The sequence below is a fragment of the Halichoeres trimaculatus genome, unplaced genomic scaffold (assembly GCF_033239565.1).
Source record: "Halichoeres trimaculatus isolate MK-OKI-2021-1 unplaced genomic scaffold, fHalTri1.1 fHalTri1_scaffold_8, whole genome shotgun sequence".
NCBI classification, from domain to species: Eukaryota; Metazoa; Chordata; class Actinopteri; order Labriformes; family Labridae; genus Halichoeres; species Halichoeres trimaculatus.
Window position 1 is genome coordinate 25,457,185 of NW_027437186.1, and position 26,691 is coordinate 25,483,875.

Here is a 26,691-nt window from a genome sequence, read left to right on the forward strand (position 1 = left end):
AAGAAAGGAAAACATAGAATCACTCAATAAAACGCGCCCATCTTCTGTGGCAAATAAAGAGTTAAAAAATGACAGTCAAGGACAGTTCATGAAAACTGTCACATTTCTTTGAGGCACTCGTTGCCTTGCAGCTCTATGTTCCAACCTGTAGTAGCCCTGTTGGTGATAAACACTTGGTAAAAGTAAGATTCAGCAGAATATGGTTAAATAAAATCTGACTATAAGTGCAATCATCTGTCAAAAACAGCGATCTGAGCTTATCCAGCTGAGGCACACAATCTTTAGTTAAATGAAAATTCTCTAAACAAAAGTGACATGATAAAGATAGGAACAGAACAAAAAGAAAAATAACTTCCTGCATGGCCAGTCAGAGTTTTGTCATTGGTATGTGCAGGCTGTTCCAGGGTCCCATCCACAACTCCTCCTCGTCCGACAACGTGTGGTCACTGTGGGACTCCAGCGTCTCCCTGCTGGCCTTGTGGTTGTCAACAGAAGTCTCTTGCTCCTCCTTGACACATGGCCCAATGCTGTTCCTGTCAATCAAGCTCTTGGCAATATTGTTCCTGGACCCAAAACTTCGCAGGATTGTGTTGGTGGATCCCAGCGTGCCGCAGGAGGAGTGAGTGTTTAAGTTGATGTCCAGGCTGGAGGGAACACACGTGCCTGTCCCATTTTCTGTGTTGTTTCCTGTGCCCTCAATGCTAATACTTGGAGGGGGTTCTTCATGAGTTACACCCAACTTGTCTAGTTTTTTAAAATGCTTACCAAGCCGGCATGGAGAGCCCACCTTCAAGTTGTTAAGTTGTGGTGGTCGTCGAGTTCGGACGATAGTACCATTCTGTGAGAGGTAGATGTTCCCGTTGATGTTGCTGTGGCTGTTGGGGAGTCTGTTTCGCTGAGTATCGGTGCTGCTCTCCTCTCCTGTAGAGCTGGTTTCATTCTCCCGGTCTACCACCAGCTTAATCCGTGTCTTTTTCCCAATCTGTAAAGGAGCAGAATCAGTTAATGTTAAGTACTATTCACTAGGTATAAAACAGAAACATTTCTCTTATAGTCCCAGAGACAGCCCCTGTAATCACAAGAAAATTCTCGCCACAAGTTACTTCCTTTCATCGTCTGTTTATGCTACACGCCTCCCCAGAGAAGTGCCCATTAATCTGTGACTGGTAAGGCTCAGTTGCACAGTAGATAGCAAATAATACAGGGGCTACTTAAGGGGCATGAAACAAAAACTTGATTTTCTTGTTATTACCTTGTAGGTCTTCAATTACATAAACTAATATTATGATAGAGATTTTTAAAATGTCTTTTTGAGGAGAAGAAATCAACTTTGGAAATGCCTGATTTTTGAATGAAGGTTGCATTAATGGGTTTTGTTGTCCTCTAGAGAGTTGGAAATGCTAAACAACGATTAAATTATTCAACACAGCTTTGAGTAGATTTGTCCTCTTTCTGTCTTTTGTAATTTTTGTCTTTTTTTGTTCGATCCACAGTGTATGAAGGTGTCCGTTTATAAAGAGAAATAAATCATCAAAATATTTCTATTGATGGGAGCCAGGATGTAATGATAAAGGGCTGTGCTCTGCCTGCTTTTGCTCTCCATACAGGTAGTTTTTCAGCAGACATTGAAGCAAGCTAATACATAATAAGTCTGATCTATCCAGACTAAGTGTACCATGAATGGAAATCAGAGCACTTATCAAGATGAAAATCCAAAATGACAAGGTTAGCATAAATTAATGTTTTCGCCTTGGTGTTTGCAAAAATGATGCTAACAGAAATATATGTTTCTGACTCAGTGTCATCAAGTAGAGGTTTACACAGATTAAGTTTTGACAAGATGTGACAAGACAGGTTTTCCCTTTCTACTGAGACTCAAGACTCTTACATATTGCTACATTAAGTCAGGATATTTATGGCTGTTACTTTTCTTCTTGATCTGCCTCTGATCTCTGCATACATCACCACAGACACAAAATGGGGAGAGGACTGCATTGTAAGAAGGCTGATTTATGATGCACACCTACATAACCAATCAAAAAATTTGCTTCAGGCTGTTTTTTTAAAGAATTTTAATGTCTAAAGACTGTCATTAATGAAACAATCACTTTTTTTGTTACCTCACTGAAAATCAGAAGCAAATACTGACATTTGACCACAGACAAATGTTTAACTGTGTGATTTTTTTAACTGGGGAATGTAACTGCTATATCAGATATTACAGAGAAGACCAGATTGAATTATCCTGTATCTAAAGAGGTGATTTATGGCGAGAAGTTTCTGCTTTCTTTGGAAAAGAGTAATTGTGTATATTTCAAGACAGGATGCAGTCAAACATTCAGCCCAGACAGATAGCACCACAATGTGTAAAAGCAGACAAAAAAGCAAACTATGTTATACTGAAAAGGAGTGCATTTAACTACAGATCACATCAGAGAGAAGAATAAGTCAAAGATGTAAGAAAGAGAGCAACACTCTGGCGGTTTCCCACAGTAGAAAAGCAGTTCTTTTCTTGCTAGAGGTAAACGAGGAAAAAAGTGGACGTTTGAAACACTCGGTAGTGGAAAGCAATATATCTTCACTCCCATGCAAGGGTAATTGATTTTATTCACTCTTACTTCACAGTGGATAATACATCTCTCTAGAAGGCAGTTGAGTTTCCCTCAGACTCTGAATCAGCATCTGATGTTCCTTCTGTTTCTCCTGAACTCTTTGTTGCACTGCCGCTCTCTGATCCAGAGCCAGAGGATGGAGATTTGTCAGAGGAGATGGCGTCTTCGTCTACCTCAGTGATCGGGGACAGACCTCCGTATGTCTCGAGAGATGTTGTACTGATGCTCCTCATCTCAGAGCTGTATGGGGGGACAGTGTAGGGGGCGGAGGGGCCAGGCTCTTCAGACGATGCACTGGACCTCCTGGATGATGCTGCATCACTGAGCTCAGCTGAAGACTCTTTGCTTTCGTCTGCACTTTTAGATTCTTCCTCTTCTTCGCTCTCTTCTGTGATTGTTTCCTCAGATCTCCCATGGCTTAGAGAGGACTTTTGGGACTGCCTGCTACCACTGGTGGACCGGGAACCAACTGAACTCTTTCCACTTCCCAAGGAACTTTTATCCGTCATCTGACTTCCAGCTGAAGACTCACCAATAGACTCTGATTCTGACATTTCCTTCTGGCTGGACCTACGGGATGAAGGTTCCTCACTTCCTGATCCTGATCCTGACTCTATCTCTGCCTCGCTGGCTGTCCCTGTTCCTGACTCGACCTCACTGAGTTCCTCGCTGGATTTCTCTGAGGTTACTGCACTTTGTGAAGATCTGGTTCTCTGAGATGACTTAACACTTGAACCAGATACAGATCCAGACTTACTAGCACTACCACTGCCACTCTTACTAACACTTTCACTTCTTTCTGTACCACTTCCACCTCCTGATTCACTCCCACTCCCACTTCCACTGCCGCTACCACTACCGCTACCACTACCGCTACCGCTACCACTACCATTACCACTACCACTACCACTCCCAGTTTTGCCTGAAGCGCTGCTCCCCTTACTGACCTCTGTAGCCGATGATCGCACAGAAGATCTGGCAGAGGAGCCACTTTCTCTGGTGCTCCCTGAAGCCTCCTCCTCTTCAGACTCTTCATCCGAGTCTTTCTCTGTTGCTGAACCCTTCTCTGTGCTGGTTTCCTTCTCTGACGCCGTACCTGTTCCTGACTCTGTTGCTTTCTCGGATTCAGACTCTTTCTCAGAGTCTGACTCTTTTTCTGTAGCAGATGTCTTCTCTGATTCTGATTCCTTCTCAGAGTCTGACTCTTTTTCTGACTCAGATTCTTTCTCAGACTCTGATTCTTTCTCAGTCCCAGACTCTTTCTCGCCAACAGATTCCTTCTCTGTTTCCTCTCCCTCAGTTTTGGACTTGCTTTCCTCATCAGAGTCCCCTGGGTGTTCATCAGGCTCTTCCTCTGAGTCCACAGTGCTTTCGTTAGCATCATCTCGGTCTAAATCTACTTTTAAATAATCCCGATCAACACTGCTTTTCTCAGAGGATTCGTCATCAGAGCCTTTTTCCTTGCTGCTTCTGCTTGTACCTGCCTCAGGCTCACTTTCAGTCACGCTGATAGACACTTTAGACTTCTTCTCATCCTCGCTGGCCGCTTGCGAAGCTTCTTCATCTTTCTCGCTGCCTGTGACTGAGCTTCGACTTACACTGCTCTGAGACTTCCTCCGCATCTGCAACTTGTTGCTTAGGTTGATTTTCTTAAAAACTTTACCAAGCCTGCTGCGACTTTCAGTCTTGCTGTCGATGGGGCCCGTCAGTGCCGGTCCGTCAGTCAGACTCTCCTGGCTGTCAATACGGCGAGCTGACATCAGTTTGGCGTAATCCTTGTCCTTCTTTCCTGCACCAAACATCTTGAACATCTTGGCTTTCTTCCATGGAGATGGGCCAGAAGGACCAGCATCAGATGGCTGTTCTCCTCCCTTGCTTGCCGCCAGGAGTTTGCTGAGTTTCATGACAGACTTCAGTCTCTTGGCAGCTTTAGAAGGCTCTCCCTCCTCTGCTGGCTCAGCTTGTTCGATTTCATCCTCTGCTGGCATGTCCCTAAATGCAACCCTCTTTCCTTGGCCTCTACCCCGTATGCCACCGCGGCCACGACCTCTGCCTCTGCCACGGCCCTGAGACAGTCATATTTCATTAAGCAACCCCTTTTATGATCAAAAGCCACAACTCTGGAATGCATCACATGCTTTATATTGCTGTTTCAATAAAATATACTGACACATAATAATAATTATTGACATTTTCATAGAGAGTATAAAATCCCCATCTGAGGAAAGGTTTTACCTCAGGGCCATGAGGACTGTAGAAATACCCATCATCCTCCACAATCACCTCTCCATATTCATCATACATGGGAGTTATCAGCCGCCTCCGACTGCCGTACTGCGGAAGGTCATACCTGGAAAAGGGGGTGTATAAAATATGGAAAATAATACAGTGATTGAATTTCCTGACAGAAAACTTGACCATTTTCTGAAAAAAATGTATTGGTTTTTAACATCAAACCGACAGCACAGAGAGACAAAAGTTAATGATTATCAATGAAAAATCACACAACTGAGGACTTCCTGACTGGGGTCTGGATGTTCCCTATGTGCATGTGTACAGGTTTTTTTCTGGGTAGTCCAGCTTTGACAGTCCAAGGACATATTGTCAGATGAATTTGTAACTCTATGTTGCCAAAAGGTGTGAATGTGATTATGTTAGGTTGTTTGTCTTTCTGTGTCAGCCATGGATCCATGGTCCCACAGTCCCCGCAACCCCAAGGGGGATGAAGGGTATGGATAATGGATAGACAAAGGTTTGGGGGGATGTTACAGAGAGAAAAAAAATCTAATGGATAACTGTTGTCATTAATATGGCCTGAAAGCCTCCAAAAAGTCTGAATAAAATCACTTTACATTACTCTTCCCTAATGCGTGTTTTATTCCAGACTATGTTTATCTGCATGGCTGTCATCAGGGGGAGTGTTGCATCAGAATATTCATCAATGAACACCATCCGTCTAAGTCAACTGATAGAAGGATACTTCTTCAGCAGAAGTCATAAAAACTGGTCTTGGTCTTGGATTATCAGAGTTAAGATCTAAAGAATATGATGCAAGGACAGTACACATACAAAACATAAATCAAATACAGTTAAGCATTAGGTAATTTGGGATTTGTGTGATTAGTATCTGGATTTTTATACCCCAAAAATTACTAACACTCTACAAAAGTGGCGCACAGCTTTGCACATGGGGTGCATTACTGAACCACTGAGCCAAATGCTGATCCAACCTTCATTTTTTCCTGCATTTTATTCTCCACTCTCCCTTTCACAGGTTTTAAAACTTAAAAATATTCTTAAAAGAAATCTGTACTACTGTGTTGCATCCAGGAGGCTTACTGCTGGCACTGCCACCTTGTGACCATATGACGGCACCTTTAAAGATGCCACAGTCAGTGATTGGTGGATTTAAAAGCCCGAACAGTTTTGTGAACTCTTTAATGCAAATGGAAACAGATCAAAGGCATCCTGTCACAGGGATGGTACACTCATTGGTAGGAGCAGCTTTTGCGATGGACTTTGTGACATGCCATTAAAATATAATTATGGCTTGTTCCAGGGAGGGCAAGTGTGATTCAGATACCACGAGCAACAGCTGAGATAATTAGAGCTACCGAAGATGACGGGTAGGTCGGTAAGTAACCACAGAGGCAATTACAACACTTAATTTCAATAGGGACACTTTTTAACATTTGTCACATTTCCTTATAGCCATTTAATCCTGTAAGGTGTGGAAGCTTCTCTGTCTTTGATAAAATTGCAGCGTAATTCCCCTGAGTGGTGCAAGTCACCTGCCACAGAGTGACGAGGGCTTTTAATGAATAACAATTTCTCAGCAGCTGTTACAGCTTTGAGTCTCATGTTTTTCCTCTTTCAGACCATATGGGCAATGTAAGGCAAGCCAAAACACCTTCTATCCATTAAAGCATGCGGAAAACACTTTCACAGACTCAGGGCAGCATAATTGATCTCATTTGATGGGAGCAGGGAGGAGCTTGGATGGTGCGATCTGCTGAAGGGGCAGCATAAGTTTTGCTCATAATTTTAGTCTGTGCTTCTTTTAAATGCTATTCTTATACCAAGGAGTGAAGCCCTGTGAGCTCAAGGGCTAGGTTAGGATAAATAAGTCTTAACCAAGACTTTTTTTGAGCTATGAAAGATCCGTTAGAGATCAGTTACATGGATTAAAAGTAACTCTGATGAGGGATGGGGCTGTCAGAGCGCTGCATGCTCACCCTTGGTCATAATTATAGTAGTCTTGCGTGTAGTAGTCCTGGCCTGGGTCGATACCTGACTCCATGGAGAGTTCCTGCATTTCAGAAGGGCGGACAAGAATTAGAAAGCATTCCTCAGAGAAAGACAGAAGAAAAGCAGCAGCAGAGGCGGCAGCATACAGGGTGAGTATACAGCAGTACAAGTACAATCCCTGAGCATTAAGAGGAAGAGAGGAGTGTTTCTACCTCGGGTCTCAGAAGAGATGGCCTCAGCAGTTGCTGTTGCTTCCAAAGATTAGTAGAGAGGAAGGATAAGGTATGGGAGGGATGGTCAGTAGAGACACAAGCACAAGGAAGAAGTTCAATGCACACATTTTAGATTAAAGTTAGACACAGGAGGCCTCTCTTCTGTTTCTGGAGCAAGGTTTAAGGATGGATGAAATGACAGACACAAAGCAAGGGGAAAACACAGAATGAGGTTAAAGAAGTGCACCAGTAATGTTACATCCAGAATATGTTGGACATTAACAGATTGCAGATAGTTCAGAAGTGATAAACAACAGTTAATGTCAAAAAAATATCTGACAGTCACTGATTGTGATTTTTTGTGTATTCCAGGCGTAGGAAAAACCAAAATGCTTATCTGTTTTTTTACAGATGCATCAGAGACCTTCAAATCAAACCTAAACTGTAATGTCAGTGTCAGAAGTCCTATCAGCTGGATCTCATCTTAATCTCATTCAGTGTTTTCCCATCAAGTGAGTTGTAGATAAGAATAATAGGATATAAGCTGCCTCCAGCGGACTTGAGAGTGACAAAATGTGTGGGCACAACAAGAAGATAAAAAACCATCACAACAGGAATGCTTACCTGCCTGCCGTAGCCGCGCCTCCTGTGTGCCGCAGAGAGGAGACGAAAAAACAAGACAAATAAGGAAAATGGATTGACAGCAATATTTCAAGTGCTCTCAGATAAATGAAATGTTAAGTCTACGGGACTAGTGTGTCTACATTCTGCTGACCAGTGAGAAAACAGCAGCTTTACTTACTGTGCATTTTCATGTGTTAAATTACAGACTCGCAGGCCTCGGCTTGGTTTTAAAAAGGGGCGCCTAAGGCCACCGTGTTATCGTGCATGCCTAAAAAGTCCCCCCTATTTCTTATCTCAGACAAACAGGGAGAAAAAAGAAACAATAAATGCAAATTTAAGGACTGGGATGATTGGAATTTAAAAAGGGATGTGTTTAAACAGACCTATCTGAAGCATCTTCTTGCAGCAACAAAAAAAAAAGACTGACTCATAGAATATTAATAAAACTGGCTGTGGTTTGCACGTCATAATGTGCCAGCTTCTATTCACTCAGTAAAAGGAAATTTTTGAAGGTAGTAAATCTTTCACTAAACTCAGGGCTGCACCTCAGGATTACAGTGCATCCGCAGCACAAGTCAATGAGAAACAGCGAGCTCCGTCTGAAACCTCCAGGTTCACAAGCATACAACTGTAACCTGTCCCAGCCCATAAATAATGACGACTCTCACACTCAGATATATGGCCAAGCAATGATGTGAGCTTCTCGGGAGAGCTGTAATCTGTTATTATGGGCAGGGAGCAGGGGACAGGGCACAGCCATATGGCCACACCTCCCAGGCAGAGTGGATGATGGGAGAAGGATCTGATGGATGACCTGTTGGCTTGGCTGCTGGCTACTGCTGCTTCATGCAGCACAGAGAAAAATGGCTCAGTGGACAACGGCTGTAGGAAGTTTTCACAAGAGGGGACTTTGTGGAGATGGGTGATAGGAGAGAGGGGAGCTTGAGGAATGAAAAAATGAGAAAAGTGAAAGACCTTCTGCATTATGACTGGTTAAGCAATATGAAGCTGAGCTCCAAAACAACAGGCTTTCCCTTTTTTTCAACTCATAAACCTTTGCAGAAAACCTTAAGACATAGTCAGACGTTCTGTTGCAACAAGGTTATCAAACCTAGTTATACATTAAGTGGACAGAAAATCCTTTTTTTCTTTGAGAAATTTACTGCTCATTGAGTGATTCAGGAGAAAATCTGAGGCTATAGCCAGGAGCCAATTTACTCTGCATAAAGACTGAGGAAACAGCTTGCCTGGCTCTGTTAAGAAATTAATACATAAAACTTTAACTAGAAAGTCCATCAAAGCTCACGAATTAGCACATATTAAACATAGTTTGTGGTAGTAAGAAAGAGTGCAGCCATGCACTTTGTCCATGGGGAAGAAGTATGCAAAGCCAGTCGGTTTTTAAACAGGCTCCTAAAGTATGCTAATGACTCTGTAATGCAGGTAGGTTTGTTGTACCACAGGAGATTGTCTGCCCAAACCTCAGGTCCAGCATAGTACTGTGGTCGGCCAGTCAGTGGAAAGTTTGTTTCATGAAATTGACAGTGCCCTGGGAGGACTGAGCCGAGGAGGCGTATGAGAGGAAAAAGCTTAGATATGCAGAGTTGGCAGAAGCAGCTGAACAGTGAGAACGGAAAGTTGCGGGTTGTCTTGTAGAAGTAGGATGTGGAGAGGTTTTAGGACAATGAAGTAGCAAATTACTGGAAGAACTGGGGGTGCACTGACAGTTTGCAAGTTCCCTGTCCTCTCAATGATACCTTGCCCAGGAACTCCTCTTTACTGGGTTAGGGTTGTTTAGGCCATTAGGACTTGCGCGGTAGAATAGGTAGTGTTGAAGTTGTCACCACCTGGGACTTGGGAATGGCTGCATGGGTTGTAATATAGCACATAGAGGCATTGCTTGTGCATAGAATGGGTGGTGAGAGCTGAGATGGAGCAAGGTGGCTTTAGGATGTCAGAGATAACGGCAAAGCCTCAACAGTGATGCACTGTCTATTGCTGCCCACCTCTCCCCATCTATCTCAGGTTGTGGGGGATATTAGAGAACCATGTGTTGGGCTGTGTAACTTATCAATGGAAATATTAGTAAAAGCTTAAGTGCTTGTATTTATTTCAAAGTTAGGTTGGGCCCAATGTGATGTTTCTTTGGAGGGGGCAACATCTCTGATAGCACTCCTGACTTGGATGCTTTGATTTTGTCATATGGGGTTTTGTTTGTGTTTGCTTTAATATAGCAGAAGGTGAGTTATTGCAAAGTAACATGTTTCTTTAGTAAAGTGCGCAATGATTAATGTTTTTATCATCTTTATTTTCTCCAAGCTGAAGCAGCTACTTTATCCTGCAAAGATTTTCTATTTCTATTCATTAAAATGCTCTTCACACGCTGACAGGAATCGACAAATCAAATACTCTGCCAAAATAAAAATAAAATAAGTCTGTCTACAGATTAAATATGAACCACACTTCCCAAGTCAAGCAGAAACCATATTTTTTATTTTGGATACTTTTTGAATCTTACTTTATCTCTCCTGCCTCTTCAAGTTGCAAACCCGAGCTTTAATTATTAACTGCATAAAGATTTAATTCGATCTTTCTTGTGTTCATTCTATCATGGTTCTGCTCTGAAATAATATTTAAAACACAAAAGAGAATGATACCCAGCAGGAAGACTTCTGAACACAAAGAAGGCCATCTATTAATGCTTTCTGTTCTTTGGGTTGAAAAAAACAGCATGCGATCTGCTAGCTCTTTTTACAAAAGCGCTAACCCCATGTAGTGAACATGGAATACAGAATTAGCAGGCCTTCGATCTGCCCATCAGGGAACGTGTGATGAATCAAACATTACAGTGCTGTGGAGAAGGAGGTATACCAGGACCGTTTGCCTCAGGGCATGGAGGGTGAAACAAACACATGAAGGGTATGAGAGGGAAAGACAGAGCAGTGGAAGAGAAAAACCTGCACTGAGAAAATAAAAAAGGAAGAGAGATGGGACAGGTGCCGCATTGCAATGAGTGTTAAGAAGGTAATGGAATCTCCTGGGAACCTGAGGGAAAGATTAACAAGAGGAGGCCAAGGATTGGAACATATTAGAGCTAACGACGGGGGGAGAGAAAGTGGGAGAGAGGAACATAGATGAATGGGACAAGCAGAAGGTCAGAAAGGATGGGAAAGAAAAAGGAGACACTAACAGCGGTTGACAGTCCCATAGGCAGAGGCCCTGGTTAAGGATTGATTGGTTCTCTAATTAGCCTTTTCCAGTGTGCAGCCGAACATCACAGTGACTATTTTATCATGCTGGGGGTATCTGTGCTGACATGTGAACAGACAGGTCCCCCAGAGTTTAGCTTTCTTCTTTCAACATGAGCCTGCAGGGGAACCAAGTCGACATGTTTTAATAGCTGATGCTTCACCTCGAATAAGAAGATGTTTCACTTCGAAGTGCCTGGCATTTTCAATGTGCGTTCAACTGTTACATTCAGATAACATGAGTTCCTCTAGTGCTACAGCCCACTAACATTGTATCTCTTCAACCATACAGTGTCTAACTTAAAAACTACAGATCAGAGTAACCTCCGGCATTCCCCACAGATTTGTCCTGGGCTCTCTCCTGTTCACCATCTACCTCTTACCTCAAGATCATATTTTCAGAATAATCTGGTATGCACTTTGGTATGCTATGATGACAACACCCAGCTCTATCTATCCTCAAAACCAAACGATGATACGATGCGATGCGATGCGATGCGATGCGATGCGATGCGATGCGATGCGATGCGATTGATTTGCACAACACTAGTCCGGGTCGCCAGCAGAGCAGTGCCACTGAAAATGGTGAAATGGCGAAAATGGCACACTACCCTCACAGAATGTCTACTTCAAGTTGGTTCTCTCAAAATTTCCTCTTAACTCAATCAAACAGACATTTTTTGGCTGGTCCCAAATCCATTCAGTCCAAAACAAACAGCTTCACTCTCTCCATCAACAACTTGACAGCTCCTCTTTCTCCACAAGTTAAGGGTTTGCATGTCAACCTTGACAGTATTCTCTCCCTTGAAGCACACATCAATAATGTAGTCTTCTCTGCATTTTCTCACTTGCGCAATAACAGTCACCCTCCTGTCTCACACTAAACAGCATAAACAGCCATTCTTGTCAACGCCCTGGCTACATCACGCATTGATTAAGGAACTCTCTGGTCTTCCTTAAAAGCTCCTCAAAAAGCTACAAAGGTCCAAACTTGTATGTCCACAACATAACAAGGACTTTCCACAGAGCAAATCAAATGAAGGCAAAAAATTGTACTGAATTATCTTGACTTTTTGATTTTTCTATATGAAAGTTGCACTACTACACTACTGTTGTTCAAAACTTTTATTTAAAGGTAGAGAACAGCTTGAAAGGAAGTAATTTAAAAGTCTGTAGTTTGAACAACACAAAGTGCTCTTTTTGGATTTCGCGTTGCAGTTGCAAAGGAAGAAGCTCAAACCAAGGGTACTCTGGTTTTATTCTAATTCCATGAGACATATTTTTTAAACTAAACTTGAAAATTTTAAAAAGCACATTGGTGTCCTCTTTATTTTCATCATGGCAGCAACATGAAGCAGGAAGACACTGTTTACAAGACGTTTCATCCGAAAATGCTAAAAAGCAGTGAAAAAACTGCGTTAACACGGAGACTGAAAACACTGTAGTAAGCATGCCAGGCCTGTAGGTGGCAGTATAACCGTCTTGTCTAGAAGCAGCTTTTGGTAGATCTCCACTGAAGCAGAGTTGAGTCGATCATCTGGCGTATTGGGGAATGCTACGTGCAGAAGTGGAGTATCAGAAGCATATTTTGTGGAAAGACGGTCAGCAGATTCAGTAGCACAAGCATGACATGGTGGCCCGTGATGATAGTAACAACAGTACAACAGTACTGCTCTGCCAAGTTGAGCGTGACGTCAGTGTTTCCACTGAAAACGCAAGCTTACTGTTTGCATGACAACAGTGGCGTCAGTGTTTCAGAAAAATTCCACTCTGAAGGCCGTTTTTAGGTTTAGATTCAGGTTCTAAGTTTGCTGTACGTCAGCTAAGACGCTGTTTCCGTGTAAACGCGAGGGCGAAATGCAAAAAAACTTTTGTGTTTTTCCCTAAAACCGTTGTCATGTAAGCAGCCCTTAAGTACAATGTGCCGAGGGGAGCAGAAAACATATAATCAAAAGACAAAAGTATGATAATATTGGACCTAAATCACTGACATCCCTACTCTAAAGATGTTTCTAGATCTTTCTTGGTAAGTTAAATCTCACATTAACCCATCCCTGTATCTGCACACCTAAATGAGTGTAATATTCTAAGTGAGTGGAATAGCTTCCTAATCATCAATCCCTGACAAATATGTGATTATCCTCCCTGAACACCCCAAACTTTAATTAAAAAATCTGCATACCTTTGAGAAACTCCTACCAGCTATGGTAATTACATTCTGTTTGTAAAACATCTAATATTACAATTTTCTCTTTGCCTAATTTGGATTCCGCACAAAGCAACAACAGCCTTAACTGTCATGCTCTTATTTTTGTGAAGAGAGTAGTAAAATCAGTAACACACAGCCAGGAAATGGCGTGACTCATACCCTGAGGTCATCACTTAAAATGTTGATGTAAAATGTTCTTTAATTAAAACATCTTTGGTGATGAAATGTTAATGTTAACTCAAATCACATACTTAAATGTTCATGAACCATCTAATCTGGTAACTCCAGGGTATACTTGTGGGAATTGCAGATCTCAATGCAGTTCATACGATTAGGAAAAGGAAATGAAGTGAGCCAAACTGATACTGTACATGCAAGCCTCCTTTATGTCACAATGCAAGCCTTAAGCACATTATGCAGACAATGTGGCAGAGCTGAGTACATTTCTTGGCAGGTGACACTCAAATTTGATTTCCATAAAAGTATTAAGTAAAAAAAAGAGGATTTTGTCTCCTCAGACTGTGCCAAAGCGCATATGAAATACTACCAACTGTGCAAAAACCATAAAAAGCTTCAGGAAACAACAGAAAAAACAGGCGTGTGGACATTGAATAATGAGAGCATGGAGACAAGAAGAGAAAGTCAGAACAGTGTGGTCTGAGAGAAATCATCTTCACTGTGCCCAGCGTCGGGAGTGTTGGAGATCAATTGGCTTGTCCCCTGAACTTCTGCCTCAGTGTTAAGATGATTTGTTCCATTTTCAGCCAAATTCATATTTGTGGTGTTGATTCTGTCAGCAGAGTCGGAGCGGTTTATGTTTGGCATGCTCTGCCCATTGCAGGGCTCAGAGTCTTGCAGCTTATTAGCACCTTTTGACTCCTCAGTCATCGGCGGCTTCTTGTTGAACTTGGGCACCTTGCTTTTTTTGTCTACTTGGCTGTAAAGGTTGGCAACAGATCTCTCTATGTCGGCGAGATTCTGGATGTTCTTCAGGATCCCTTTGAGTTCCTTCTTCTTCCCGATGCCTATCTGTGATGGGTTGGGAGGAGGTGGGTGTTTCCGCTCTGATATGGGACGAAGCGAGGACATGGACGGCAAAGAAGATGGGAGAAACTGGACTACGGGGTGTGACTGATCACTAGCAGGTAAAGTAAGCGGAGGGAGAGGTGGTGGAGGAGGAGGAGCTGTAAGTTTAGTGATAGGAAGGGGTAGAGCAGGAGGAGGGAGAGGAGGGGGAGGAGGGGGAGGGGGAGGAGGGGGAGGAGGTGGAGGATAAAAAGGAGGAGGTGGGGTTAAAGGAGATTCTAAAAAGTTTGAAGATGGAGGTGGCAAGGGAGGTGGGCTCAAGGGGGGAGATGTTTTAGGGGAAGATGGCCGTGGTCCCTGGGGGGGTGGGGGTGGCGGGTTTTCTGGTGGGTCTGGGATGATCTCTACGTGGATCTGACACGGCTGAACTGTCATGTAACTGGAAATGCTGGAGCTAAACTTCCTGAGGATAGGTGGTGTTGGCCTCTGGCTAGAAAGGGGCCATGACTCATCTCCCTGAGTGATGATAATGCTGGGGGGCACGTCCCTGCCAACAGAAGAGCGGCCGTAGTCCATCATGGACAGCAGGGATTCTGAGGACAGCTCCAGCATGTCATCACTGTCTCGATCCCTAAAAAGAATAGAAGAGAGGGAGCCCAGGGAGTCCCTGTTATGCTTCAGGGTCTGTTCCTGGAGGGCCTGTTGCTCAAACTGTCTGGCCTGCTCTCGGACCGACAGCTTGCTCTCTGTGCTGCCACTCAGGTTAAGCATATCCACACTCTCTGGCCTTTTCCTGCCTCTCATTGCTGCTTGGAGCATTTGCAGCTCCCACTCGTCCGGAGTCATAAGAGCTCGCCTTCTTGGCACCTCGTAACCGAGCTGCCCTCCATGAATGCGAGCAGGCATCGTCCACACACAGCTTGACCCCACTGAGTGGGAAGGAGAAAAGGAGAACTGCTTCTCGGGCAGACTTTTCCCCTGCGAGAAGTCATCAGGACTGCCAGGGGGACTGTTGTCATCGTAAACAGGGTTGTGAGTGGTAAGGGGCTTGCAGTCAGAGAGGAAGGTCACGTTGCTTGATGACTTGGGCAAGTTGACGTGCCATGTTCCGTTGCCACGAGCTGAAATGGCGCGACAGGCAAGGGCGCTAAGAATCCTCTGGTGTTCAGCCTCCTCCATGACAGACTTTTTAGCCCTGCCCCGGTAAAGGTGGAGGTGAAGAAGAAAAAAAAGCTTGAAGGAGGCAAAGATTGATAGTATGGGGGAATGAACAAAGGAAAAAGGTGAAGTGAAGAAAGCTACTGCACTAGTTGTCTATATCTACTGACTAATCATGTTATGAAGTATTGTGAATGTTTAAATTGAGTAAACTTTTAATTACCCAAATAAATTGGTAATGATAATGACTGAACATCTGGAAAGCCTATATAGAAGAAAATTAACTCTAAAGTCCCTAAATATGTTAAAGATGAAATGTGTTTTAATAGTAAGATGGTAACTGAAACAGATATGCTGGGCTTTGGCCCAGTGATTCAGCAAAATATCAATATTCAACATGAGCCTGTTTGGAAACACTAGTGTAATCAGTCACAACACTTGGAGAATTCAAAGTAGCAGCTAAAGGGACCAAAGGAGACGACTGTCTAATGGAAAAAGGAGGTGGTATAGCTTCAGTAATATCTACTGCAGTACGTCTAAACACACAGAAAGATTCACTGTATCCAACTACACAGAGGAAAATCATTTTACAGAGCTTTCCAACCACTAATGCTCATATTCCATCAAAACAGGAAATGCTAATTAAAAAACATTAACACAATCTAGGAATGATACGAATCACATCTTAAAAATTCAAAATAGAACATACACATCATTAGACTGTACAAAAAGATGGATGGCAAAGCAGTCCTCCAAAAGTGAAGCCAAACATTTAGAGTGTGGTCACACTGGCCATTCGACTTCAACCCAAAAGTACAGTTTGTCTTATCAGTGTGACAGCAAGTGCGCCACGGTCAGGATTGATTCACTTCTCTGCTTTGGCACGCTTTGGAGAGGTAGGCATCAGTGGGTTCACTTCATGGATGAGCAAAAACATGCAGACATCACAAATGAACTATGACGCATGATCCCTGTGACGGCTCTTCTTGATAATAATTTTAAACAAGTGGGGGTGTTAGAAGGCTGTGTCGGACCAAAAGGACTTTGCATAAGACAAAAAGTTACTAATGTTGTAGTCTTGTTCTCCGTCTCTCATTGTGCCTGATGAGACTGCGCTTTGTGTAAAAAGACGCTTCACGATGACGTATTAGGGCCATGGGTGTGTCTTAAACCTGGTTTATATTGGTGCAGGGGGCCCCTGTGCTTGAGTATGGCACGGTTTGGATGGCCCTCTGAAACCCTCCCCAGCTGACTGGCAGCAGCACAGGTAATAAAGCCCTCCTGCGCCATTTTAACAGATGGGACAAAGGCCAAATTATCAAGTAAAAACACATCATGATTGTGTTCATTATGGTTAGATTTTGAGCAGTGCTAGTTCAAGTTTAACTATTCTTTTTAATGTTTTTTTATGTTTTATTTAATGACATAAAAGAGCTATAATGCCCCTATTGACAGCTATGCTGCCAAATGCTGTTCCTGTGGCTCAGTGTGCACCAGACTGGTGAGGCATTACAAGGGGTCAGCCTTGTTATTCTGTAACTCAAAGCTCCTGTGAGAACTTTTTACTTAGTTGTGAAACAGACTGAAAATTTTCCTGATGTCATTAAATAACCTGAAAAAAGTAAGTTAGACCATCAGCAAACAGACTGGCTATTTCTATACAGTAATTAACAGTGTCTGAAACTAACACAGCAGGGTAGATGGCGGGCAAGATGACTTACATCACCCAGGAAAAATAACCTTTTTAACATTTTCAAAGGCAAAGAAAACTTTTAGTCCACAGGGGATGCCACAATCAACACAAGCCACAAGCTCCTCAATGATGCTTAAATGTGTGTCATAGTTAACCAGAGGGGCGGGGAATCGACACTAAGCCTATATCTGTATTTCTTGAGGGCAAAATCTAGGGTAAGTCCAGCAGCTCTGTGCACTTTGCCCTAGATTTTTGGGACAAGATATCAGCCCTTTGTTTTTGGCTTCATTTTTGTGGGAGGAGATGAAAACATGTCACCCATCTTTACAGGCAGCCAGTGGTATGTATGTTCTGCAAAAGCTATGACCTAGAGAGGTAGACCAGGGTACTGCTCCTTTTTTTCCTGTACATTAAAACTGATCCTATCCAAAGTCTTTCATACGCCAGGTGTTTCAGGATTACTTACTGCAGTCTGAATCCAGAGAGACAGGTGGATGAAATAATGGAGAGGACAGAAGCATAAATTCATGGTAAGATGGCGAAAGCAGAAATGTTAGAGGTGAGGATGAAATGCAAGGCTCAAAATAAACTTCCTGCATTTGAAGGTAAATACTGCACTGATTTATTCTCTGTTGACTTCTTAGAGTAAGCAGGGCTGCTTGCACAATCACAAGGTACACACACACTCACACAATCACACACATAAGTCTTCCAACATAGAAAACTTTATGTTGAGTTTCAAGGTGCTTTAATGGGTGTTTTTATAAGACTGACTCCTCTTGCCTCTTGTCTCAAGTAGAGGCTGGAAAACAACCCCTAAATAAATGACACTCAGCTACAATACAGTTCCCAAGAGAGCTTTTCTCCCGCTAGAGAACCAAGGGCTTCTGCTTGTTGTTGAGTGTTGGTCAACATCTGTTGTAAACATCACAAAACCTCTTTACAGCAAGCCGTTAAATTTCCATTTTCTCTTTCTTAATAGCATTCGTGCTGTTAGAAGCAGTATTTCTTTTACAAGCTGTAAATCAAAATTATTAAACCCAGCAGGGGCGGCAGTTTCAATTCAACCTTGTTTAATGCACAGACATTAACACTGGGATCGAGTGAGGAGGATGGAACATGAACGTTGAAACCTGAATGTGTAGAGGCAAAACACTAACTATAGAGGCACGCTCAGGAAACGATCGATGTTAGTGCTAATCAAAGGAAGCTTTAAAGAAAAATCAATTACAAGTCACAAACCTGATTGTCTTCTCATTTTGTTGTGAATATTTTACATGGGGGATCTATGGCCTTAAATTTCCTTACCTTGAGGGGGAGCCTTGCAAAAACTCACACGCAGTTTAATTAGAAACACATACATAAACTAAAGTCTGACAGCCAGCTGTTTAGCAGAGCTGAGTGTGCTAACCATGCATAGACAGTGTGCTACTGTTATGAGGCCAAAGAGCATGGACAGCCCTGATTGATTGCAACTACAAATGTATAAATATGCATATAGATGTCTGAGGTCATCTGGCAGAGCTTGCAGAAGTAATTGGTATAATGTGATTCTGTATTCTACACAACAAGCAGCAAAATACCGAGGCGTAAGCATCAGCATTGAACCCTAAAGCAATTTAAAGAAAGGATCCAGAGGTGCAAGATACAGTAACCTTGATCTTATAGGAATAGCTGGGATGGGAGATGGATAATAAAGGGTCAGAGTTGACTCACATGCTGCTGTCACCAAGCTCTTCATAGAGGTTAGCACTGGGAGCACCCGCCGGAGCTGCTTTCCCTCCAGGAGGTAAAGCCATCTGAATCCTGGCAGTTTTGGCACACTCCGCCTGTCGCCTGTGCAGAGTTAACACACACAGTTACACAGATATGAGTTTGCAGTCAAGATGGAAAAGTACAAAGAGAGAAAGAAAAAAACGTTGTCAGATATTTAAAAAAAATCAATCCAAAGCCTAAGTCTTTCGGCGTAACATCAGGCCTGCTATTCCTTGTCTGGAATGTGTAATACAGGGGCAAAATGTTCAACTATTTAACTGTGTCTGTGAAGCTGTGTTTACATTAAAGAGGTGAACGGTAAAACTGAAGCTACACATATGTTGGACAAGGAAGGATAAAGAAAAACTCATTACAGTCATTTCATAGTATAGATCTATAAATCTGTTCTCATGACAGTGCAAATCTTTTCTTCTTTTACTGTTTACCTTAAAAAAAGCATTCTCAACATTTTTGACAAGCTCAAGCCCAACAACAAACTATTCTACTGATTTGATATGTGAGCATATATGTATTTGCCTACAGTGTAGGCTATCCCAAGAGAGTACATCTTTAAAGATAATGACTGCTTGCAAATCAGAAATGTAATCTAGCCCTAGGCAGGTTCATTAGATACGTGGCTCTTATTGGTTTATTCAGATAATCTCATCAGTCTCTTGTTTATTTCTGAAAGATGAGAGGGGCTGATTGTGTTTATTGTTAGTGAGATCAACATCATCAGAGATTTTTCACCTCAAAGTGAGATTTTCTTCCTGAGAATAAAAAAAAAATCTGCTTTGTTGAGCTGCACACACAGAAAGGCAGAACAAAAGCAAACCTCAAGAGTGGTTTAGATTTTTAAGCTGTATCAAAAAACTAAAAAGCCTTAGGTTTTCTCAAAAAAAAAGCTTAAGATTTAATACAAAAAAATCCCAAACCCACAGAGTTTACTTTTTTAAACTGTGTTGATTTCACAGCACTAATGTTTTTTCGTACTTTTACTTTTAGCATGAATGTCAATTCAGATTACATAAAACACATCAAGCCTTGTTGACGAGTGTGCAACAAAAACAGGAGCAGAACAGTTGTTGACTTCAGGTTGAATTTCCTTTTGAAGTTCATCAGATTTTCCACATGAAGAGAAACTGTTCTGCCAAATTAAACTTTCATTGTGTAATCTGTAACCTACCAGATGAATCAGAGTAGCTTTATTTCATTATGCCAGAGACATTTCAGACAGGGTGACATGAGCCAACATGAATTTTCCTCATCATCTTCACACATTAGACTCATCTTTAAATAATTAATGCATATTGAAGATCCGAGCAGTGAAAGAGAGATCACTTGTTGAACATGAGGAATAATGACTTACTCTTTGAACCTGGTGATGGGTTTTGATTCATTGGGGAGGCGAGGAGACGGGGGTGGAGAGAGATAAGAGACAAAAAAAAAGATTAGTAATTACATTGTGTGAGAAGCCTGTAACTGTACTGCACTGAATGTCAAGTTGTCATTTTTTAGTAGAGACATGCATGTGATAAAAAAAAGAGCTAAATAAAGGATATACAGTTAAAACCAAATGCCAAACAAACGTATAGGAAAATTTTCTGTAGCACAACAGCCTTAAGCTGTGGCTGAAGGGCTACATGCAAAAGTGGCAGAAGCTTTTTTTCCTAAGTGACTCCATGCTTGATGCCACCATTACTTATTTACAGCAAAATTCAATTATTCCACATGAATAAACAGGTTCATGTTTTAAAAATCATATTCATCCGAAAAGCCAGAAACAGCGTATTATTTTGACACGCAGGGATGAGAAAATGATTTCCTAAATCATTTAAATTTACCACAGCAATGTCGCCACCAACAAAGCACCATCTGCTATGACAGTTTGTGCGTTAGGTCTAATGTCGCCATCAACAGCTTTCTGCTGAGTGTTTGGTCTGTGCATTTGCGTAAGGACAACCACTCCACCCATCTGCTGTGAATAAACACTCCCCAAACGTCGTCATGTTAAGACACTGGCAGCATACCAAGCATTAGAAGGGATAAGAACCTGACTTCTGTCAAACAAGAGTTCAATTATCGCAAGGATCTGAGCAATGCTGTAAAAAGCATCACATCTCTTGTTGACTGCATTGTGTGAGTGAGAGGGAGCCCGAGAGAGCACTGTTTACAGTGTGTGAGTGCGTGTGTCAGGCAGTGATGATTAAGTAGCGTGAAGACACACTGTGACGGTCACAATTGGCTGTAGATATTTTTCACAAATGAGTGTTAATTAATCTGCTTTCACAGAGCATGAGCAGGGAGATTAGCCCAGCAGAGTGCGCAGTCAGCATGTCTGATGAGCGCGAGAGGAAGAGACACAGACAGAAACAGGCAGCAACCAAGCAAGAAGTGTCTTATCTATATCTTAAACACTTGACAAATACTTTTCGACAGTGCAGTTTGTGATTTCATACATCCCACAGAAACAGGCCACAGGGTACAGGATGTAAACAAAGGATTACAACCCAACAATAAATATCTGATTTGTCTTTTAGAAACCAATTATTTAGCAGAAAAAATGGATGTAACACAATAGCTCCCAGGGCAAAGCTCGCCTTAATTAAAATATATTTCCCTCTTTATTCCCTGACAGCCTGTTAAAGATGATTAATGATCACAGAAGCCAGAGATTATTACTGAGTGGAGAGTACTCACTGTTTGTAGGTGACCATGACGATGAGGATGGCAGGAATACAGCAGAGGATGATGATAATGGCCAGAGCCAGGAGGGCTCCCTCTGTGTAGCCCACAGCCTGAGCTGCTTTCTTTACACTGGCGACTACATCAGGAGAGCGGATCTCCAGGATACGACCACCCTCACCCAGGTATGGCTGGAACTCTTTGTTGATTTCCAGAACGTTTCCATCGAGGAATCTGTGAGTCAGATAAGAGTCAATGTTTGTTTTCTTTCTGTAAAGTGGCTGGGTTAGTTTTGAATCTTAACCTTTAAAACCAATCTATGGAGCCAAAATGATGACTTTAATGTTTGTAATTGAAAATACAATTTGGTATTAAAAAATATATCCTGAAACTGGAAAAAATAAACACTGGCACGAAAAAATGTGTATTATACAACATTTACAATGGCATCAAAACAGTTAAAAGTTTGAAGTTACAAACACGGATCACTTTTTGATCTTAACGTAACTTTAAGTTATCAAACCCTAACTTTGAGTTATGTTAAGATCAAAAAGTTTTGCTTTTCTGAGCTGGGGTGAAGTTGTCTTCTTAACTCATTCCAGCTACAAGACATACAAATGCCCCCTGTACAATATCTAAGACAAAATATTTGTACACACAGGGGAGCATTTAGCAAAAAACCAGCTAAACCTTTCATTCTAAGTTAGCAGGAAGCAACACAGATCTGAAATTGAATGAATATTTAACATGGGCTCACAAGGTGACCACAAACACTTCTCCAAATGATAATAACCTCAGCATGTGGAGTGTAAATAAGCCACTGATTGCTTATAAGCAGGTTGTCATATAAACCTAATGTGATTTCAGTTTTGGGTTTACAGCTCCATTCACTGCACCTAAATTCAGTTTCTGTAGGTTTAAGCATCTCATTTGCTAGGAGACAATTATATCAATCATAGCATCTGGCATTGTAGATCAGAAAGGCAATTAGTGTTCAATATACAGGCAATCTACCCACTGTTGTGTCAGTGTTGTTTTTCTTTCAATAACCAGAGTGCCTTTCAAACATTCTGCATCACCGGAGTGAGCACACTGCCACATCCAATTACTGTCATATTTGTTTTTTTCTATAGGTAGACAAATGAATGAAGATGAAGGTCATCAACTGGTCTCGCTGGCAGTCTGTCCTCCAGAGAGCTCAAACGGGAGCGAACGCTGAATTCAAGGTGGCAAAAGGGCACTCGGATGCAAGAACCCACTTACTGCATCTTCTCTCTCCCTCTGACAGCAAAGTCACAGCCATATTACATGTAATTACCTCACAATACTGTCAGACGCACACTGCATGCATAAATAGCCTTTCTCCTCAAGTCAAAATGATTTTCCTGACAGTATCTGTGTCCAAGGAAGCAGATTTTTGGATGTAAGAAGCCTCTTTCAACTCTAGCTGAGCTCTCTTAAAGGCTGCCAATTGAGATAACAGCCGTATTCACTGGCTTTTGTTATAAAAGAAGCTGTTATTATGACCTCAGCGCCACACTTTCCCGTGGCACTTGCCTCAAATATCTCACTTAAAAACCAGTCTGAACCTTCATCTGATGGTCAAGGACACAGAGATAATGTCAATAGATTAATTTGGTTCATAGTCAAAGCCCCTCTAAATGTCATTTCAGCAGAGCTTTTCCAAATGAACTGAAGCTGGAACAAATTCATTCCAAATATAGCGGATGGAGGTTTGCTTCTTTACGGCCTGGGTAAGGAGGAAAAAAGTCAATCGATTGTTTCAGATAGTGATGTAAAGTAAGCAGCAGAGCATATGGACAGTGTGACATCTCAGATAGTGTTTTCTATTGATTGTAAAGCCACAAGCTCTGATAGAGACCCTTTTCTGAGATTGGTGTCTGATTGCTTTGACAGAAGAACCAAGTAACCCCTGAAAGGTGAAAACAAGCTTAGGCCAAGGACTTTTCCCCCACCTGATGGGATGCAAAGTATATCGTAATATTTTCCCATGCTCCTTTAGAAGCTTGCAAACATGTCCTCTCACTGGTCCGACAGCGTTTAGCACACAGCACTCCTTTGATCTCGATGTCCCAAAACATAAAGAAGCACACATCTGGCTGGCATACCTCCAGGCTTTCTGAAATGACCTTCGAGGCACAGTCATGACATGTTGATGGACTGAGTGAAATACTCCCTTCTTCTCTCTTAACTTTGTTTCTCCCTTACATCCCACCCTCCTTCCTCTCCTGATATCTTGCCCTCTCTAAGACATATGACAGATTTGGTGCTCCTGCAGGATAATCAAAGTCTTTAAAAGAAAGTGAAGGCAGTTAAAAAATGGGAACACGGGAGGGGAAGGAAGCCAAGAGGGCTAAGACAGAGACATTTGCTGACTCACAGTATGGATGGAGGGTAAGAAAGGACTGGGGGAAAAACAGGCATTACAGCAGGGACATTAGGACATTAATTTATCCCAAATGGGGGACTGCACTCTTGCAATAAAATGGTCTCACTCACTTGAAGAGCTCCTTGGGTGAAATGGCCCTGTTTGTGAGCGGGTCAATGGCATACACCATCAGGTCAGACTTGCTGTAGTCCTCGAGCTCAAAGCCATCCCCGTGACGACGTGGGCCAATGGATTCAACAATCACTTTAGCGCCTGGTATCTGGTCCTGGACGTGACGCTCAAGGATTCTTGAATGAGCACACAGAAACATTTTTAGACACACCCTACATGAAATAAGAGCCTATCCTTTTCACATGATGGCCATTTTCTTATGGTAACACACAACACTCAATTGGTGCTGCGTGTTTAATAAACATCTGAATAAGATCAATTTTATCGTGTTTCTACATTTTGTTTAAGAAGGATGACTTAGATCATATTAAAGTAAAAGCCCCTGTGAAGACTTGGGTACATTTAATATATTTTCTATACATATGTATGACATTTTTCTAAATCTCTTCCTGTTTTCTTTTAACAGTCAAATACTGTTTATATTTCAGGGAATGTTTGCATGGGAAAAATTACCTTTTTTTGACTTCAAGCTACAACTCAGAGTAAAAACTAACTTCATAATTCACAATCAGTCTTCATAATGATGTTCGGACTGGCTTTTGTAGAACCCACTAAGGCAATGATGTTAATTTGAGACTATCATCAACAGCTTAACATTCTTTATAGGAGCTTTAAATCACTGTGTTTGATAGCCAAACAGCCACCACACAGCAACTTAAGCTTTCAATCACTTCCCATCTAATAACACAGTGAGCTTCACAATAGCAAAATGCTGTTACATTTTGATTGTGTAGTATCATACAAGTGTGTGTTATTTGGTGTTGATGCTGGTTGGTTGTGCTAAAAGCTGCAGTCTGATAGCAGCTAATGGTTTATTGAATGCTTATTTTTCACAAAGTGTGATCATGTCTTCATTGCAACACCTCAACATGTAATGTTTTGTAATTTTGTAACATTCAGCTACTTAAAAGACAATAGAAATAAAAACTAAGAAGTGTTTGAATGCTAACATTAGCTGCTGCTTCATGCTAGCTGGGTTAGTAAAAACAACTACAAAGAAATGGTAAAGATTCCTCTGCACTTTTTCAATTTATTTTATTTTTAGTCTGGTTAATTTTTAGGTATAGAAATAATAACGATAAGTCAGATTTCTTTCATCTAAAAGATATGACATTGTTATAGCATTGGGCTCCAACTTCTGTGCTTGTGTCAGGGTGAGATGGATGCCGTATCAAAATAGTCCATTAAAGTTTAAATTTAAAGAAGCGGTTTATTTCTGAGCTAATACACTTGGAATTTATTACTTCGAGTGTGCAGTACTCCAAGCTATTTCTGGCACTTCTGTGCCCAGAGCAATATGTGAGCCACCCATCTTAAGTACCTCACTCTGGCAATGATTGTCCCATTGGGCAGCAGTTTTCCTCTCTACACTGGACTCTTGGCAAAGCAAGCCTCTGATAATCCCATTCAGGAAAGGAGAAATCCACACCTGACATTACAGCCAATAAAGGGAATCTGTGCTGTCTGCCTTTGCCAGGGTGGATAAAAAGTTGTAGCACAAAGGTAAAATGACCCTGGATCATCACCAGCTCTGTGTGAAATCCCAAACCTCTCAGATGACATTACTCCAAGGAGCTTAACATGACTAATGTGTGTGTTTTTCAGCCTAAAGAGCAGTGTCACTTGTGGGGAGAGGCACAGCAAGCTCTTGACAACAACTATTAACGCCCATTTGCCTTTCAGATTGACTAATTAGACTAAACAGTGTGCCCCAAGAGCTGCAAAAAAAAAGATGTTTCATGAATCTTCATCATTAATTAATTTGGACAAGAAGAAGGAGCTCTAGAGGATAGACTTAACTGACTTATTGGCTGATCAAGGATCTTAATTCATGTGTCTTTGGTTGTAAAACTACAAAGAACAAGTATTACATAACATTGTAATTATTTTAATGGATGTGTATTTTCAGCTGTTGCCACTCGATTCATTTTCTGCCATCTTTTAAAATTACTTTTTTTTGTGTGAATAAAGGCACTGCTTTGGAACAAAACCATTTTTGCACATCTTAGAAAAACACTGTAAAAAAGGAATCAATTTTGACATTTCGTTTTCTTTTTCCTGGGATAAGAAGATAAAGGATCGTGACAAAGCTTGCATTAAAAAACAAACAAAAAATGCAAATCTTTCATAATGCAAACACTCGTATTGGTTTTCTTTCATTATCAGGGTTTCACTTTGATATTCTATTTGGTTAAAAATGTCTTACCTAATAAGCTCTTCCCGGTGCTCTTCGACTAAAGTCGGTGGGACAGTGGACACGACAACCTGCATATCCAATGCGTTGACCACAGAAACCTGCAAGAGAGACACATTAAACAAAGCACTTGTTATCTACGTTTGCTTGAATTTGGTCGGCTCATTGAAATGCTTTCTCCGTTGGACCAATGAGACCCCCTAATTGCCTGATTGTATTGGTGCCATGCAGTAAACCTAACAGGGCCTAATTCGTATCCTGCAGTTAAGTGCATAGGCAACAGCCTCTGTGCTCTGAAGCCAAATCTCCCATGCGACTCCGGTGAAATTAGGTTTCCCCTTGAAAATTAAGGAGCACCATGGTTAAGCACTCTCTGCTCTCTCATATCCAGCCAATGTCCCAGACCCTTCTCCTTTCTCGTTAGAGGCTTGTTAGCAAGACATGTT

The 26,691-nt window shown here is 41.8% G+C and overlaps 2 protein-coding genes across 2 annotated transcripts in view; both read right to left on the bottom strand.

Moving 5' to 3' along the window:
• Window positions 1–1,009: 1,009 nt before the first annotated feature.
• Window positions 1,010–26,691, bottom strand: part of LOC141794757 (protocadherin-15-like) — a 262,295-nt gene continuing 236,613 nt past the window's right edge. Inside the window, exons 30-39 of the mRNA XM_074675236.1 lie at window positions 26,258–26,346; window positions 23,991–24,167; window positions 21,486–21,704; window positions 20,155–20,163; window positions 18,747–18,866; window positions 7,697–7,718; window positions 7,073–7,111; window positions 6,848–6,921; window positions 4,848–4,962; window positions 1,010–4,678 (exon numbers count right to left, since the gene is read on the bottom strand). Of these exons, the coding sequence (XP_074531337.1) occupies window positions 2,642–4,678; window positions 4,848–4,962; window positions 6,848–6,921; window positions 7,073–7,111; window positions 7,697–7,718; window positions 18,747–18,866; window positions 20,155–20,163; window positions 21,486–21,704; window positions 23,991–24,167; window positions 26,258–26,346 (2,901 nt within the window). The 3' untranslated portion in view covers window positions 1,010–2,641. The remainder of the gene's footprint in view (window positions 4,679–4,847; window positions 4,963–6,847; window positions 6,922–7,072; window positions 7,112–7,696; window positions 7,719–18,746; window positions 18,867–20,154; window positions 20,164–21,485; window positions 21,705–23,990; window positions 24,168–26,257; window positions 26,347–26,691) is intronic.
• On the bottom strand, window positions 13,074–15,479 carry LOC141794756 (protocadherin-15-like). The gene has a single exon (XM_074675235.1). The coding sequence runs from the start codon at window positions 15,356–15,358 to the stop codon at window positions 13,796–13,798; it is 1,563 nt and encodes a 520-aa protein (XP_074531336.1). The 5' UTR covers window positions 15,359–15,479; the 3' UTR covers window positions 13,074–13,795.